At 30.3% G+C, this 19,330-nt stretch overlaps 2 protein-coding genes across 3 annotated transcripts; both read left to right on the top strand.

The window, feature by feature from the left end:
* Nucleotides 1–2,805: 2,805 nt before the first annotated feature.
* On the top strand, nucleotides 2,806–10,523 carry LOC148236298 (retinol dehydrogenase 12-like). The gene is made up of 6 exons (XM_088183039.1): nucleotides 2,806–3,007; nucleotides 4,802–4,926; nucleotides 4,989–5,351; nucleotides 5,421–5,542; nucleotides 9,940–10,154; nucleotides 10,217–10,523. Exons 2-6 carry the CDS (start codon nucleotides 4,809–4,811, stop codon nucleotides 10,344–10,346), a joined length of 948 nt encoding a protein of 315 aa, XP_088039165.1. The 5' UTR covers nucleotides 2,806–3,007; nucleotides 4,802–4,808; the 3' UTR covers nucleotides 10,347–10,523.
* A 1,611-nt stretch (nucleotides 10,524–12,134) lies between these two features.
* On the top strand, nucleotides 12,135–15,522 carry LOC148236297 (prostatic acid phosphatase-like). Of its 2 annotated transcripts, none has more exons than XM_088183279.1 (7): nucleotides 12,135–12,362; nucleotides 12,585–12,853; nucleotides 13,786–13,881; nucleotides 13,941–14,180; nucleotides 14,592–14,901; nucleotides 14,969–15,177; nucleotides 15,234–15,522. In XM_088183279.1, the coding sequence occupies exons 2-7, from the start codon at nucleotides 12,626–12,628 to the stop codon at nucleotides 15,384–15,386; spliced, it is 1,236 nt and encodes a 411-aa protein (XP_088039405.1). In that variant the 5' UTR covers nucleotides 12,135–12,362; nucleotides 12,585–12,625; the 3' UTR covers nucleotides 15,387–15,522. The 2 variants fall into 2 exon arrangements, with proteins under 2 accessions (XP_088039405.1, XP_088039406.1); XM_088183280.1 differs by lacking the exon at nucleotides 12,135–12,362 and adding an exon at nucleotides 12,416–12,523.
* The last annotated feature ends 3,808 nt before the right edge of the window (nucleotides 15,523–19,330 follow it).

The raw sequence follows: 19,330 nt of genomic DNA, 5'->3' as shown, positions 1-19,330 counted from the left end.
ATAATGATGAAATTACGAAAAAATATTGCTAAAGATTTATATTAATATATATATATATATAATAAATTAGTGGATGTCTCTCAATACTCAAATATGACGAGTTTTAAAATGGTGCACGTATTATATATATATATATACAACTGATAGAATATACGTATGTATTTGTGTAGCTGATTATTTTATTGAAAGGAAGTGTGTCGTACCTTGGAATACTTGCTGTAACTCAATGTGGAACTTCTAATATGATAATGAATCTATTTGTTGTAATATGTCTTTATCTTTCTGTACATTAAAAAGAAAAAATAAATAAGGGTCGAGTCACACTTAATTTATGTACGTATAGATAAAGTATCACTATTTTTTCTCACACCGAAAACATACCAAAGTACGACAATATCTCTATAAATAAATTTGTTGAATTGATTATGATCAATAATGATTTATTATTACAAATGTATATTCATATTTACTATGTACTTATTTTACTGTTTATTAAGTGGTTAATTTGTGTTCAATAAATAAATATTTATGAAAAATTTGATGAATTTTCTATGATACCTCCCCTACCATTTTTTAACAGGTTTTAATTATAACTTCAAATTTATAATTGTTTTATAAAATATATTGTTATTAAAAGTATATATTACTAGTAAATTTAACATATGTTTTCATAGTATTTTAGAATTAAAATTAAAAGCTATTGAGTGGTGGGAGTATGGGAGATTGTACGTTACGTGTTATTTTACCTTCATATTTGTATGTTTTTGTTCAATTTTATATACTATTCCGGCATAATGTAACTGAAAAAATGATTCCTTGCTGACTTGACTATATTATTCTTCCAATTTTGAGTATTATTAATATGAAATTAAAAATATTTCACCTTTTTAAGTCTCCTCTTATTATCAACGCCTCTTTATGTACGAATACCCTCAAAACAGTAACTAAAATAATATATAAAATCCACCTGCTTTCTTCAAATCAAAATGATTGTTTAGGTCAAGAAATAAATAAAATATATATGATAATTCCTAAACTACCAACAAATATATTTACTCTTTTTTAATTTTAAGCTAAATACTATAAAGCATTATTTTATAAATAATGTCTGCTTAATTTCTCCCATTTTCTTCTTAAGCGTGTGACCTTGTTTTATCGAGAATAGAAGGAACAGAAAAATACTTAAATTAGTCGAATAATTTATATTTCGTCTTCTCCATAACATAATATATGGGCTCATTCCTGCGTCCCTACATTACGAAGGCTGGGGAGAATTTAACGCTAAGTTGATCTAAGCATCTCTTGGCCATAACGAAATTTGTAATGGGCATGTTCTAAATAAATTAGAAGACTATATTCAGGGTAAAATATTAAAACTGCCATAAAGCCACTGTTTCCAACACAGCCAATGTCAGTTTCATATTAATTGCTAGAGAGGGGTGGAAGTTCCTTGAGCCCACGCCCTCCTCCCACGGTCGCAGATATCTATATATGCGCATACAGGCGCTAGGCCATGCCTCCTTCCTAAGTCGTCACGAGAGTATACCGTCGCGATTTAGCTACTGATGGTCTCCGGCATCATTATTCTTTTTGGAGACGGATGCTAGGGAGGGGCTATGTGATGATCAATTAAAAAATGCAACGTGTTATCGGTTACTTGGCACGATTGTCGCTGTGTTCTCTGAAACACAACCTGCACTTCACGAAGATGTATTTAAAATTAATAATACATATTATAGGGGCCTTTTTTATATATGTATGTATTTATTTTATTTAGTTTAAAACTTCGTGGCACTCTGGTAACTCTGGCTTGACGGCAGCACATTATTTTGGTAGACTTCGATAGACAACGGCCGGCGTTGCCTCGTCTACCGATCACTTTCTTGTTGATACTGATTTTTAAAAAAAAAATTCTACTCTGAGAGGCACACTTCCACTTTACTGGGTATGTTAATAAGCAAAATTTCCACGAGAGAGCATTACATTTCTAAAATGTGACACATTGTGATCAGGCGGCGTCACTGGGCCTTACTTTTTTGCAAACGATGAAGGTCGGATTGTAAAAGTCAACGGTGAGCGCTATAGGCGTATGTTAACTGATTATTTTTGGCATGAAAACAAAGACGTTAAATGTCCACCAATATCACGTGGATTAAACGCCGTTGGATTTTTTTGTGGGGTTGCGCTAAAATCGTGTCTACGCCGACAAACGTGAAACGTGAGCACCTAAAAACCAACATCCGCTAAGCTACAGTCAAGGTACCGCTCAAAATATACGAAAAAGCCGTCGAAAATTACATCAAAAGGTCCAGAGGCGGTCATTTAATTAATATTATTTTTCATAACGATTGAAATACATTAAATGTTCTATGTCTATGTTTTTTTAAAAGATCGGAAGCCGAATTTGGATCACCTTTTATATTCTGTTTTAGCGTTAATTGCTTTCGTCAGTAAGATAAATCACCAGCATTTTATTGTACAGCACTCCTTTGAGGTAAGACTACAAAAATCATAGTTTTGATGACTTTTTAATGGCTAATTGAAACGCAACGTTTATACCACATACAAATTGAAAGATAATATAATATATTAATATATTTGTAATTTGTAATTTGATATTCTTTTTTTAATTTTACAAATAACGAGCTCAGATCACATGGGTACATATATCATAGTATAATACTTATTAAAATTAAAAATATAAGGAAACTTTAACTGGTATAATAATTATTCACAACAACATCAATTATTTCGCATTACATTTGTTATAGAATTATTATTTAATTATGCATATATTGTAGAGCCGGAATGTTGGGAGCCTTAGGTATTGTACTGCTACGTTAGTTAATCTACTGACTGCCGTCTCTGTTACACCAGTGCCTAAATTTTTCTCTTTGGGTGTGGACGTGTTGTTCCGTGAATTTATTCACAATCTCCAAAAAGATAAATTAAACTATCTACAAAACATTCTTCTACAACAGTTTGATAAAAAATAATCAAGAAACACGTGAGTATTTCATAATTTTGTGGTTATAATTCACAAGTTCCTGTATCACATGATTGTTTTTTTAATATATTTATAAAAAATGTATTGAAATATCAATAATGGTAAATCATCATGACTGAATACTGGATTTTTTGTATCTAAAACTAAGAATTTTAACGATTTTAGAGCTTAGGATTGAAGGTCAAGGCTACTCAATGTTGTGCTTCGTCAGAAAAACATGCTATAATTTTTTATGTCACTATTATATAAATTCAAAGCACAAAGTTTATCGATATTCTTATTGCATCAAGGATAAAGTCATTGAGGCTTGAATACTGCAAAGAATTGCAATTAGCCAGTGTTAAAGTCTCACAATTAAGTAATCCGATCAACAGTAATTCTAATTAGATTTGCACTTGAACAATTTCTACACAAGTCTTTGCTTTATTTTGACAATTTCTATTCTAAAATTTAGAGAAGAGTATAAAAGTGAAAACGCATCGTTTCGAAATCGATCTTTAGCCCTTTATTAATATTCTTGTTTGAGTTGTGAAACTAAAAGTTTGATTATTTCCGTAACTATAAAGTAGTGATACTTGTTTTTTATATCTGCGTATAATGATGACCATGCAATATTTATATAATATGTATTATCGTGTTATTGATATATATATATATATATATATATATATATATTTTATCTTAACTTAGCTTCTATGTTATTAAAGTAATTATATTTATTGTATATTCACATTCATATGATGTAACTGATAATGGGATACAAAGAACAGTAATTTTAATTACACAATCAAAAATATTTTTTACATGGAATTTATCCCTTCCTCCAATTTTCATATTATTCTCGTTGGCTAAATAATATATTTTAAACTCATTACTTAAAGTACAAATTCAATTAAAAATATACATAGTGTTCCACTTTTTTACTTTGTAATGCTCTGCTTGTCATATTAATGATCTAACGCACAAAACTAATTATAATGTAAAAAAATATATAAGACAAAACGGTTGTAAAATAACTTTTTTTGAAGTTAGTGATGTGATTTTGGGAAAAAACAATTTTTATATGTTTGCAATAAAATATTTGCATTTTATGAATTGATATCATTCATCGATATAGAGCAATACATATAAGAAAATATAGCTAAAAATGTTGGTTCAAATTTAATCAATAGCCAATTAGAAAGTTGCAACAACAAAGGTTTGGCTTAACAAAGCATCAGTGAAATTGTCATTTCAGAACACCTAAGAATTACACAATAACCACGCATACTTTTGAAAGCTATCAATAATAATAAATTACCACAACATACCTTTTTAAACCCTTTGCTTCATAAACTTTGAAACAAATCAATAAATAATACAATACTAATAAGCATTGTATAAATCCTTTGTAATTCCTTTATTTTTATTTTATTTACATAATTCTGCAATTCACTAACCAATATAAAAATCAATAACTATTTGCATTTATAAATTGACATTAGATTTTTGTGAACCTTTACGTTAAAAAATCATTATTTGTTATAATCGCTATCTTGTGGTTTATATGTTAATTATGACAATTTGTAACAATCGACTTTAAAACTGACAATACATATATACAATTTGCAAACGGTCAGGAGTTTTGTCTTCACATTGTTAATTAATTAAATCACTACAACATTAAACAGTATTTTATAGGGAAAACAATGCCGTATTATACTATTTTACCTTATTTTCTTGGGTTTTCAAGCTTTTGATAAAATGTATGTGGTTTTGTTTTATGTGGCTTATTAATTAATACTAATTTTCCAGAACTACAATGCCTTTCTTCAGCGGAAGATGTTACAGCAAAGCCAGACTCGATGGCATCACTGCAATCGTTACAGGATCCAACACTGGAATAGGAAAAGAGACTGTGCTGGATTTCTACAAAAGAGGTACAAATTAAACAAATGTTATTTAATACACATTTATTAATTACTGTCAATCTTCACTTCAGGCGCAAAAGTTATAATGGCATGCCGGGATTTAACAAAAGCCACCGATGCTAAAGACGACATCGTAAAGAAATGTGCGACACAAGAGCAACTCGGCGAAATTCTCATCACCAAACTGGATCTCGGTTCTCTGACATCGGTTCGCGATTGCGCCAAGCATTTACTTTCTACGGAACCAAAAATCAACTTGCTCGTCAATAACGCTGGCGTTATGATGTGTCCGAAAGGAAAGACCGAAGACGGATTCGAGACGCAAATTGGAACCAATCATATGTCTCACTTTTTGTTCACTCTGATGCTTCTTCCGAGGATTATTAACTCGAAACCTGCTAGAATCGTGAATGTGTCTTCTCACGCCCACAAGAGTTTGTAGAATTTCAAGTTATTTTTGTTAAAGTCTTATGCTTTTTATTAATCATTATTGTTAATTGCAGTGGGACATATTAATTTTGAAGACATGCATTACGACAAGAGAACTTATAAACCGACGGCGGCATACGGTCAGAGTAAATTGGCAAATATTTTATTCACAAAAGAATTGGCTAAGAAGTTAAAGGTATATTGAATATCTAACATTTTAACCATAATTTGTTATCGCTATATTTTAGTATGAATAATCTTGATATAGTCATCAGGTAGACGTTATCAACGCTGATTTTAAAAGGGCTTTTAAGAATAGTATTATATATCCAGCAAGTAAATATAAATTTATATCGTGTCTAAGAGATCTGAATTAGTAATTTTTATATAATCATTTTGCATAACATGTGAAACTGAAAAAATCTGTTTTTTCTGTCTTTTACCGGCATTTGGATTCTCATATAGCTAATTTAAATCCAATATGCGTATTTCTATTTATAGACACGTTTGCAATGTCCAAGTTCAAAGTTACAGCAAGTGAGGTAAAAGTACGTTCATATAATAATCATTTTTAGAACAATTTTTTTACATAAATATAGATTATAAATAACCATAAAATTACCATATTCTATGTGAGAAAACGCACTAAGCTCAATCCCTGCATCCAATATATTAATAAGTAATTCTTAATAAATATTTTTCAAATTACCATTTGCAATAATGTTAGTTAATAATAATTTAAATGTATACGTTTTTATTATTAAATTATAATATTTACATACAAAGTACATTGCTGGCCTTGCGCATATATTTATAAAAATCTTTGGTATTCAAATTAAACACCTATGTTATTCTTGAATAATTATCTATCTAGTTTATCCCCGTATGTTTTATTAAATAAATCTTTATACAATGGCTATTTTTCCATTAACCCTTTGGTTTCCGAGCTTTTTGGGACTACTATTTAAATATCAATATATGAGAAACATAATAAAAAATATTTATTCAGATAATGTGGTATTTACCTCTACAACCTATAAAAATATATTTGCTACGTTATACAATGATGATGTCTGATCTAGCATGATCTAGCATGATCTCACCAAATTTATTTCAGCAGCCAAAGGGTTAAATGAAAACTTTTTTTACTATATTTTTAATAAAAAGGATAATAAAAGACATAACTAATTGTAGACTTATTTGCTAACACTATTTTATTTCTAAATTGTTTAAAAAAATAGAATCGCAGGGCTTAGCAAATCACATTTTTTTCACATGATAGGTCAACGTTGTCTATTTTATTATTTTATGAAAATTTTCGTTAATTATAACGTTCGAATTAGTTAACTGAAACCAAGTGAACTATGTATATATTAAAGTAAATGTGTATTGTCAGTGAAGCCATATTTTTACTGGCGTTTCAGTGAAATCATATCTGAATATATTTTCACTGGTAGATACGTATTTATAAAAATATACTTTAACTGACAGTGAAATTATATGCTGCTCTAAAATGCCTATTTGACAGTTGCGAAACATATATTTGCTGTTCAAACCCAAACCTAAACGAATTAATCAATTCCAACTTGCCGTAATGAAAGTTCTAAAACTAACTATAGTTTTTGCTCTTTCATTTGATTAATTTGTTTAGGTTAAGTTGGGTTTGGTTTAGTTTATTTTAAATATTACAATATTTTGTCGAACGATGCGACGTCACAATTCTGTGAATTTCTGATTGTGTTAAAATACGTATACTAGATCATCAGACTGTGAACAAATACAGTTTTACTGTTACTGAGCAGTGAAATTGTAAATCAATTGTTTAATATATTTTAACTGTCTAAGTTAGTGAATTTATATTCATACTAGTGAAAATATATCTTCACTGGATTACCAGTTAATACAGATTCGCTGTAACATATATAGTCCAGTCAAATAAGGCGAAATAAAGGCTAAACCTCGGAATGAAAGATACCAAGCTGAAATTTTGCACAGACCTTCGTTTTGATGTTCTAAGGACAGGGTGAAAAGTCTCATAAAATATCGTGTCTGCTAATCAAGATATCAAAGGTCAAAGGTCACAAAATTTGTTTTTTTGCAAATATCTCGCGTTTTATGCGTTGCACGTCATTAGATGCTTCACAAAACTTGTAAAGCATAAAATTATCTACAAGTTTAGTTACAATATTTGTTTTGTATCATTAACCGTTTTTGAGATATACCGCGAAGAGTGGGAGGCGTAAATCCGTTTATAGAATCCAGCGAGTATTTCTACCTGCTTAACTTTGTATAAGCTTTGAAAAAGTAAACAATCGTGAAAAAAGTGGTCTTGGCAAGTCGTTTGAACCATAATTTTATTACGTTCTTTATTGTATTATTAGGAATTAAAAATGAAATATTGCTCGACAAGAAATTTGTGCGAAAAAATTGAAAGAGTTGAGAGATGTCCTAACGGAGTATGTACCAGATGATAAGAAGATCATTTCCAAATTAAGAGAAAAATATTTAACTGATATTATAGTTATAACGAAGATTGGATCATTCCCTATTTTTTCTTTTCGCGATGCTCAAGCTTAAGTTTTATCCATAGCTTGGTATGAAAATAAAAAAGGCAGTTCGGAAGAAGAACACTTGCGCGTAGTGGAAGCTGCTGCGGCGATTATTAGAGAAGATATTCGATCTTCTGTTGTTGAGACCAAGTCCTATCCGCCCCCGAGTAAAATATTAATGAAGAAATTCCGAAAACTTTATTACATTTTCTGCAAGAAGTTATTATAAAGAACAGAAAAGGAAAGACGGGGCATTTTAAAACGAAATACACAGCTATAAGTCATGCTATAATGACTTCCATACGAAAACGGTCCTTTTCTTCGCAGTTATCTGTATTTGGCCTATCTGTATTTCTTCATAGAAAAAATACAGAAAGGCCAAACATCCAAAAAGACTTTTGGATGTTTTGTCAAGTTTAGGTTTTTTCGCTTCATATAGTGATACTGTAAAATGTTAAATTTCAGCTGTTTATCACCCACAGCCTCGTAATCAACCATCATAGTCAAGCGCCTTAGTACAGTATGCAGCAGATAATGCAGAAAAATATTTATACTCTTGATGGCTATAATACTGTTCATATAATGGGAATGATAAAAATAATAACTCCAAAATCTGAAGTTATATCTGATGACCGCATAAAGAAATTTACAACAAAACCAAGTGCAAAGGAGTTAGCAGCACTATCACATATACTCCTTCTAGTGTATGAAAATCATGTCGTACCCGGATTGAGCAAGAGATTCAAGTTCAAAATTTTAATGATGTAGAAGAACTAACCGAACAAATATTTAATGTAGTTGATTTGTTGTGGAAGTACGGAAAGTGGAAAAATATCTCACCGTTGCCAGGGTGGAATGGATTTATTGAACAACTTACAAAAAACAATGAGAACTTTGTAACTTCTCGGATTCTGTTTCTTACTTTTATTCATCATCCTGTGAGTAATATGGACACAATTTACACTACATTACAGTGTGCTATAAACACTGCCAAGAAACATGAACAAAGAACATGCTTAATAACTTTTTATCAGCCGTTGTACATAAAAGCACGTGAAATCGTAGCAGCTTCAGATGCTAGCTCAGACTTGTCCAGAGTAGTTGTGAAACTAGGAGGCTTTCATATGCTTATGTCTTTTATTGGATGCATAGGGTATATAATGAATGGAAGCGGAATCAAGGAAGCTCTCAGTACAATTTATGCATCGAATTCTGTCGACAAAATGTTGGATGGTCCCGCTTTTGCAAGAAGTATCAGAGGCCATACGTATTACTTTTTGCATTATCGATGATGATTTTTGAAGATATGGAGATTGAAAGTTATAATGCTTTAGATGGGTTCATTCAGCAGATAACAATTTGCGATGTTTTCTACGAAACTGTGGAAGAATGTACAGGTAACTCTGGCTCCTTAGTTTACATAGCGTTATCCTATAAACGGATGCGCGCTTCCCACTCCCCGCGCTATATCTCGAAAACCATTAACCATACGAAGAAATAAATTATAACAAACTTGTAGAAAATTTTATTTTCTATAAGTTTTGTTAAACATTTAATGACATGCGACGCAAAAGAGGCGAGATATTTGCAAAAAAACGATTTTTATGACCTTTGACCTTTAATATCTTGATTAGCAGACGCGATATCTTTTGAGACTTTTCACCATATATTTAAAACGCCAAAACAAAGGTCTGTGCAAAATTTCAGCTTGTTATCTTTCATTCCGAGGTTAAACCCTTATTTGACTGGACTAATAAGCTTATTTTAGTAAAGCCTTTTGTAAAGTTACCTAATTATTTATTTGATTAGCATCAAATTATTCGTCCGATAGTTTGTAAAAATAAGTGATGATATTATTTAATCGCCCTATGTTATTTTTATTAATAATAAATTATTCATAGATGTATATTTTCTTCTTATTGCGATTTTAAAGTTTATATTATTTATGCTTTCAACACAACCAAGATCATAGATTTATAAATTTTAACATATTTGTTGCAAAAAATATGTTACATAAAAAATTAAACAAACTACGCTTTTTCAGGAAAATAAAATTGAAGGCGTGAATGTGTATTCTTTGCATCCTGGTGTCATTGCCACAGAACTCGGCAGACATTTGGACACCGCATTCTTTCCAGGAACACGAAGACTATTTAGCTTCACTAAAATATTCCAAAAGACACCTGAATTAGGAGCTCAGACTACCATTTATTGCTCTCTCGATGAAAAGTGTGCCAATGAAACTGGATTATATTATAGGTAAATTATTATATATAAAATATAATTTCCATATAATTATTTAATAATATATTTGTTTATAGTGATTGCGAAGTATATACACCTTCGAATGAAGCGTTAAACGCTGAAACTGCAACCAAACTTTGGGATGTTTCGATAAAGAGTGTGGGTCTAGAAAATTCGGATCCCTTTACCGCTAAAGATGAAAATTAAGTAAAGGAATAAATACTTTCACTTAAAGATAATGTATCAAGTATTAATAATTTTATATTACTGTTGCGTCCAGGTGAAATTTACGAGATTAAGAATGTTTTAAAAATAATTACAATGTTTATTATATACTACACTAATATTATTATTGAATAAATAAAATTTTATCACATTTTTAAAGTAATGTATTTTTATTCAAATTTGTACATATTGCAATTTATGGTTATAAATGAAATAGTATCATCATTATTCATAATTGAGAAAGAGATGGCAAGGTTGGGTTTACGCCTCTACTATTAGCTCTGAAGTAAACGATATGGATATACGTTCGATATACTTATCAAATATAATAATGATTTTAATTTTTATAAATTTGTTAAAAATATAATATAAAAAAGAGCAATGATAACTATATCGAAAATTAACTATAAATATTTTTAACGTTTCATAGTTTACACACCACTGTGAGTTTTTTTGAAATAAATTGTAACAAACTTTTTTAATATACGCGTATAAAATTTGCTTGGAAAATGTAACTATAATCTAAGTATGTATTACAAACAAATATGGAGGCGAATTATATTTTAATTGTTTCCCCCCTTCTAATTATTAAAAGGGCCATGCCAAAGATATTTCTTACTTCACGAATTGCTTTCCATAATTATAATAAAAATTATATTAACATAATTTTGTATATTTAACATTATTTTCAATAAATCAAAAGACGAAAAGCAACATTTTGCGAAAACTATTCCAATCGTTGTTTTTTTTCGAGGATCGAAGGACCAGAAAATATTGTAGACGGGTGGCAATTAGATAAAGATTGAGCCACTACAGTAGTATTTTTATTGAATATTGAAGAAGTTTACATGGTTTATAATAAGTAGACGGTGCGCAGATCATCAAATCGGACCCGCAACCGACAATTGCGTGTCCGCCAGGGCTGCCACGAGAAGAGTCTGTTATGATAGTGCTACCAGAGTGCCGCTAAGTTTTGGCCATAACAAAATCTAAAAATAAATATATATATACATATATTTTTTGCGTTATCCCATTGGTCAAAATTCGGTTCAGGCGTGTTTCATTGGATTCTCACTTAATGTAAGTCGTAATATTATAAGCAAAGTCTTAATATGAACGCTAGAGAATCGAACGTCTCTACTGCGACGGCACAATTTTATTGCATTTGCCGTGGATTATAAACAGGGACCCCTTTAAATTTAGCCAGTAAAATTGTTGTCATTATTGAAATACTATAAATCTTAATTAAATGGAAATAATAAAATAACAACCACTGATTGGGCAACTTTTGCCCTCTCCCCCCTAGAAAAATCTGAAATTACGCCCTTGCCTATAATATGTGTTCAGCTGTAGTTTTGATATTAATTACAGGTCTCTTAACGTAACGTTGAAAAAAATCCGCGCACTCCGGTGATGTACACTCAGTGCACATCACCATAAAAATGTGTATTATTATTATTAATAATTATTCTTCAGTAAAATTTATCAGGTGTATAATTTTAATCATACATATTACCATCAAACTTTGGGTTTTTTATAATTTATAAGAACATAGAGCAATCTTTATTACATACTACTCTTTATTTTTATTTTACTGTGAGGGGAAAAATATTAAACATAAAAATTATTTTTATATAATTTGCTTTGTTTAATATGTATATTATTTGATATAATTAAATATATATTCGTAGTTAAACATAATTATATTTTTTATATTATGAAAGTTGTTTGCTAGAAACATTTTTGACGTTACGGTACAATAAGTAAAATACATATGAATTATCTATGACCTTCGCAATAAAACAATTATTATGTCGTTATCGCAAAGTTACCAGGTGATCGTAAAGCCTTATTTATTTTGCTAGCAATGTTTATACAACTGTCAAATGAACGGTGTAGCTTCATCGTTTGACATCACTTGATATTCCAGCTGTTAACCAAAACCAGTATTTAGTTTAGAAAGTTGGGTGTTGCATGTGAATGTCTACCTAAGCCAATGTAAGAATCACCAAATTAAATCACATTATAAAAAACTTATGATACATTTTAATTGCACTGTTAATTTATAAATAAGCGACGATGATAATACATTATTAACATCATTATCGCTAAGTTCATCCAAGTCAGACATCAAAAAATCACGTTCACTCCGTCTCCATGTAAACTTGTTATATTGATAGTGGGTAGTTTGTATTTTTAATTATTTTATTTCATTTTTAGCCAAATCGTCTCGAATATGTCAATCGAATAGAGCCTTGAAGATGAATTTCGAGTTTAACGATAGTAACAACACGTGGAAACCGGAGAATGCCCCAAAAGTAGACTCGTTCACTCATCGATGGTGGAATCCAAAATACAGATGTACTGTGATTACGCTTGTGATACTCGTTGTCATAATAGGAATATTTTTATTTGCATTTCTAACGTTCGGTAGCAGCGTAGAGGCTTTGAATCAATCGGATGCAAGAACGTTGAAACTAGTTAGCATAGTAAGTATCTTTTTATTATTCAATTTTTATCTTTTGAAACTATATCAATGTACAACAATAATTTTAATACAAATATAGATATCAGTGGCGTGCCGTCCATACATGCGGTAGATTCAAAAGTCAACCGCATACACGGTTGATGGCGAGCGACTATAAACACGAGCATGTGTAACCGTACTAGTTTTGAATCTACTGCATGTGTGGACGGCACGCCACTGATAGATTTATTTTTTATGAACACTTAAGCTTTGGAAAAATAATTTTGAAAATATGTAATTGATTCTAAACTGGCAGTTAAATTTGTCAGATTAGAATTAAAATTCGTTCAAATTTAAATGTTAAATTTACCCCTCATAAAATAAACAGAACGCAGAGCAGACGACTGTAAAATTTGTCACATAAAATACGACGAAATTCGTCCTTCCCATTAAAAGCACTTTTTAAAATTCAATGACAACTTTTTGCTTCACGCTCGTTACGTATGAAATATATTTATGACTCATCTCCTAGACACAATAGAAATTAAAAAACACTTGAGTGCATTTGCCCCCCCCCCCCCCCCATTTGCATTTGCCCAGAAAAATGAATGCCATTTAATTAAATACTATGAATTTTAATGAAATCGAAATATTAAAAAAGCTGAAGTGACTGACTAAACCATAAATTCTCGGGCTATCCCCCAAAGAATATATCCCGCAAATATTTTTTTTAATATTTCATTTCAGTGAAGTCATATCGGAATACATTTCACCGGTGGATATATATTTTTACCAGTGAAAATATAATTTAACTGGCAGATAATCAGTAAAAGTTTGTAAAATCAGTAAAATGTTATTCTATAAAATGTGAATCCAGGGGAATTCAATATTTACTATTATTGGAAACTTGCAACTACTTTAATTGTTATGTCTAATGAAAATTATATTTTACAGTTATTCCGGCATGGAGCTAGATCTCCAACTGGTACTTACAATAGCGATCCTTACAAAAATTACAGCTGGCCTGACGGATGGGGACAGTTGACAAACGTATAACGAATTAATTACTTCACATATATCTTAGTTATTAATGATTTTGTTATTTTTAGTTGGGCAAGCTACAAATGTTTGGTCTGGGTGAAACATTACGCAAACGTTACTCGAACTTCTTACCAAGTGATTACTCCGAGAACGATATTTACGTGAAAAGCAGCGACAAATCGAGAACATTGATGAGTGCTTATGCTCTATTGGCCGGTTTGTACCCTCCGACTGCTAAGCAGACGTGGAATTCTAAAATAATGTGGCAACCTATACCAGTGCATTCGATTCCGAGGGAAAATGATGCGGTAAAAATAATATAAAAGCTCTTTGAAAACCTTTTGGATTAAGGGATTACAAAATATTTATATAAAATTGTCTCTTAATTCAATATTGCCCTCTTTTTTTAAATTAGGGAAGATAACATTTGGATAATAAAAGCATCTTTACAACTTCCATTGCTTAACTATTAGAATCATCTTTGCAACATTCATGTTATTTTGTCTTTACTTATTAGTGTTTGGGGGTGGTAATGTAACCATATTGCCAAATCTTTGATATGAAATATGTATTTAGTCATTGTTCAGCAACATTTAAAATACATGACCCGCTTACTCTCGGTAGAAAGAGAAAGGGCAGATTATAATTATATCAGATTCCAAAGAATTTTCGAGTAGTGAGTAGTGAAAGTTTTTCATTGATTAATGTATTATTGTCAGATTTTAGCATCGAAGAAGTCATGCCCGTATTACGACAAGCATTATGCAGAAGTAAAAAATTCTACAGCAGTAAAACAAATCAATGATAAATATCAAGATATTTATGAATTGTTAACGGAACATTGTAACGAGACTGTGAATACTCTAGTGCGAGTTGAGTTCATTTATAGTCATATGGAAATAGAACGGGACAACGGATTAGTGTTACCAAAATGGTCAGTTGGAATATTTCCCGAAAAGATGAAAGACGTTCCAGGTGTAAGTTTGGCAGAATGGACTTTTGATGAGACGATGAAGCGTCTTAGAGGCGGTGAGAATTTTTTTGTATAACACTATTATGAATCAAATTATTAATTCAGATTTTTATAACTTTTAAGGTCCTCTATTAAAAGAAATCATGGAGTATATGAATAGTACACTTAACGGCACTTCTCAACTCAAAATGGTACTATATTCTGGTCACGATTTAACCATTGTGAATTTATGGAGAACGTTGACGTTTGAAGAGAATCTTTTACCACAATTCGGAGCTGCACTTGTTATGGAATTGCATGAAATACCTGATAAAAATGATACTGAAATTAAGGTATAAATACTTGAATATTGTTATCTTTAGGGAAACTTTATTATTGTTGTTTTTAGATGCTGTATTATAACAGTTCATACACGACCGAGCCGCATGTACTACTATTGCCAAAGTGTAGTGATCCTTGCACGCTTACTGAATTCAAAACTTTAACAGATAAGCATATACCAAAAGACTGGGATAAAGAGTGTGCCATTAAAGAAACATAAATATTAAATTTGTTTATTAATAATATTTTTATATACATTATTTATTAGAATGGATTGAAAATTGAACATACAATGTAAATGTACAGTACTTATCAGATATTATGTACTTATTTTAATAAAATAATCGATTTTTTAATTGACATGTTAGAATTATGATCACGTATCAAGTAGAAAGTAAGTTAATGTTTTCTTCTCGAAATTACAGAACATTATGGAAGCTAATAGCTAATATTATATTTTGAAAAGTAAATGTATCAATTTGTATTGATTTTGATGATTTTAATTTTTAGCTTAATTAAGATATGCTGATGACATAGTGATCATTTCTGAAACTATTGGTTAGAGAATTCAATGCTTTCTCAAAAACTAGAATCATTTCTAATGCTCTATTGACATCAAAATTGAATAATTGATATAGTGAAAGAATATAACGCTTCTAAGAGTACATTTTGTATAAATTTTTATTTACTTTAAAATAGTAAGGCATGTAAGAATGGTATTTTTTTTTAATCTTATTTTATATTATCTTCAAAGAATCAACAAGTTCTTGAGAAAATATACTGTTTTGATTAATTTGCGACATGTCCATTAAAAACTGTTATGTCTGAGAGACGCTTGGGTCAAGCCGAGCGGGAATCTTCCGCCCAGTCTTATATCTGCAGGGTGGAGATAGGATGAGCCTACTATTATTGTGTAAAAGATAAAATATAACGATTAAAACCATCCGAAATATTTATTGGTCTTTCGAGGCATAATAATATGGCCATTCAAGAAATTGTTCAATCGAAAAATATAATTTCATTGATAATTGATGAATCAACCAACATAAGCAAAAATCACTCTCATGTGTATGTTTGATGCTGTATCGAAAGTGTTGGAATGAATTCACCGATTAATTTATTTTTGGACTTGATCGAACTTAAAAACTTAACAGCAAAGTCCTTACTCCAATGTCTTGATTTTTATGGGATGACAGAGGATTATTTATAAAAATATTTAGTTTTGGTAGCATGCGACATGCGCTCCTGTGATGTTAGGAAGTGGAGTGAAAAAAATCCTGACAGAAATTTCTTTCCATTATAGTTTGATATTGTGTTGTATATAAAATTTCAGGGATCAATAGATTCAAATCATTTATTGTTAATCTTGATGTTTTATGCAATGCGTCGCTGAAAAGTTATAGTTGCATTTATATGCAGAATCACTAGGCGTTGAGGTGTTGAAAATTGAAAGAGTTTTAAGAACCTGATCTAGTATTCGTTTAGTTTCGGCTCTGTGGAATAATTTTGAATCTTTTGTGCGTCATTTTGAAGAAGCGACGAATGATCCTACAATATATAAAAATGAGAGTATACTTACAATGGCTTAATTGAATGTGAAGCTGTACATTGCAAATCGAAAAATAAATGCACTAGTTTTTGAAGAAGGAAAACATTTAAACAGGGACTTCTTTTCAGTTTTTTCCAGCGGAGGGGGAAAAAGTTGGCCAATTACTAATCTTTTTTTTTAATATTTCGATTTCATTAAGATTCATAATGTTTCATTAAATGACATGCATTTTTCTGGCTAAATTCAAGGGTCTCTGTTTAGAATCTATGTCAAAAGCAATAAAATAATGCCGTCGCAGTGGAAACGCTCGGTTATCTAGCGTTCATATAACGACATTTTTTTACAATATTACGATTTTTAATAAGGGAAAATCAAATGAAGCATATCTAAACCAAATTTGCCCAATAGGAGAGCGGAAAAAACAATTAACCCTAATCAGAAGTCAAAAGCAATAAAATCATGCCGTCGCCGTTGCAGTGGGAAATATATTTAAAAAAAATAGGATAGATTCGAGATTACCTTCTTTAGATTTTCTTTCAGAGATAAACCGAGAATTTCTGGTTTAAAATTAAGAACGTCATTTCAGCCTTTTCCAATGGAGGGGCTGTTATTGCTTGAGATTTTTCCATAAGTCGTTATCGAGTAAGTATTGATTTGTTATTAAGAGTTATAATTTTTGTTGTGGATATAATTTTCAACACAGATGTTTGAAATTGTTGTTTTTTTCATTTGTTTTTGTTGTTTGTAGTGTTTACCTTTCACTTGATTTTGACCAGCCGTCTTAAAAAGGATCGCCATTGCTGATTTATTGTTTTGTTAATATGGTGAGTGTACTTATGTATATCATATATATTATGTGCATTTTAATTAAAAATGCAGATATAAATATTTATCATAAAGTTGATAAAATCCAGAAACAAGGAAGACCAATGTTTATTTACAATTTAGTTTCATTTAATTAAAGCGACCACTTGATGTAAAAATTATCAGCAAATTATAAAATTAAATCTCAATAAAGTAATGAAACTATCTTCCATGTAAATAGATTAATGGATGTATCAGAATTTTTATGATTAAACATTATGGTTCAGATGCGTAGCAGGGAAGGGGGGGGGGGGTTAAAAATATATTTTATTCTTATTTCTCTTGATTTAACTTTATATGTCTTAAGGTATGACTTCTATTATACATTATATACACAATTTAGTTATTCATTAATTAAAAAAAATTAGCACAATAAATATAATGAAGTGCACGCTTTTATAGAAAAATAAATTCTGTATATTTTTCATATAATGCTAAAGCTTAAATATTTTTCTGTTCATATTCAATATATTTTATGAGCACGTTTAAAAATTAAAATTAGTGATTATTATGTGTTGTAAATCGATCATTATATATTATTGTAAACTGTAATATTCTTAAAAATGCGTTCTTACTGCGACGGCACAATTTTATTGCCTTTGACGTAGATTTTGGACTTTCGGAGTGATAAATATTTTCTGCGCTCTCCTATTGGTCAAAATTTATATGGTTTTGATATGCTTCTTTCAATTCTCACTTATTATAAGTCATAATATTGTTAAAAAAATCTTAATATGTACACTAGTGTGTTACCACTGTGATGGCGACGGCACGATTTGATTAGCTTTTGACGTGAATTTTTGACTTCTGAGAAGGGATAATTGTTTTTTGCGCTCTCCCATTGGTCAAAATTTGGTTTAGATGAGCTTTATTCAATTCTGACTTATTATAAGTCATAATATTGCTAAAAAGTTTATTAGATAACCGATCGTTTCCACTGCGACGGCACGATTTTATTGCTTTTGACGTGGATTCTAAACAGGGACTCTCTTGAATTTGCATGTCATTTAATGTATTATGAATCTTTCATAAGAAAAAAATATTTATAAAAAAATCATAATTTTTTCAGATTTTCAATTAGTTATTAGCTTAATTTAGTAAAAAATAAGAATATAAAACAAAAAGTTTGTGGTTATGATTTATGGAAAATATTAAAAAAACATTTTACAAAGGCACATACATATGTATGTGATATGGACATTGCTCCTAACTGGGACATTATTTCTAAACTCTTTTTTTGATTTGCTTTATCAGTTCAAGCGGATTCCATTGCCTTTGCTTTCTCAATAAATATGTCACAATGAGTGATTAATGTTCTTCTTATGTTTAAATATCAATAGCGTAGCGTCCAAAATACCAGATAAAAATAATTCATCAAAAAACATCATATTGTGTTGAAAAATATGATGTATCCTTAGAGGATATGACATTGCTAATCGCATAGAGATTGAATCAATCTGTTGACTTGAAAAGTAAAAACCAGTTCTTTATAAATAACCATTATACAAACTCGTAGGAAAACTTTTTTTAGTTTTACTTGTAGCGAAATGATTAAAATAAAAACGCAAACTATTGTCGAAGCATTTATGTGCAACATGATAAAATGAGTAAACAATGAGTTGGATGGATTTAGTGGACAATAAATGTCTGCTACCCAATGGACAGAATGGCCTTGATTATGATGTTCATTCAAGGCTTAATTTAATGGAATGACACACTATCATACGACTGGCCATTCTGTTAACGTCGAG

Source organism: Plectrocnemia conspersa, unplaced genomic scaffold, assembly GCF_051122295.1.
Source record: "Plectrocnemia conspersa isolate PC_06_02 unplaced genomic scaffold, ASM5112229v1 ptg000003l, whole genome shotgun sequence".
Lineage (NCBI taxonomy): Eukaryota > Metazoa > Arthropoda > Insecta > Trichoptera > Polycentropodidae > Plectrocnemia > Plectrocnemia conspersa.
This window is presented reverse-complemented; position numbering and strand designations above follow the sequence as displayed.

Excerpts from the sequence above, each read along its gene's own strand:
- LOC148236297 (XM_088183279.1), top strand. The coding sequence starts at position 12,626 with ATGAATTTCGAGTTTAACGATAGTAACAACACGTGGAAACCGGAGAAT. Across the intron at positions 13,882-13,940 it reads GATGGGGACAGTTGACAAAC|TTGGGCAAGCTACAAATGTT; the intron begins GTATAACGAATT and ends TGTTATTTTTAG. Across the intron at positions 14,902-14,968 it reads GATGAAGCGTCTTAGAGGCG|GTCCTCTATTAAAAGAAATC; the intron begins GTGAGAATTTTT and ends ATAACTTTTAAG.
- LOC148236298 (XM_088183039.1), top strand. The coding sequence starts at position 4,809 with ATGCCTTTCTTCAGCGGAAGATGTTACAGCAAAGCCAGACTCGATGGC. Across the intron at positions 4,927-4,988 it reads GCTGGATTTCTACAAAAGAG|GCGCAAAAGTTATAATGGCA; the intron begins GTACAAATTAAA and ends TCTTCACTTCAG. Across the intron at positions 5,543-9,939 it reads AATTGGCTAAGAAGTTAAAG|GAAAATAAAATTGAAGGCGT; the intron begins GTATATTGAATA and ends ACGCTTTTTCAG.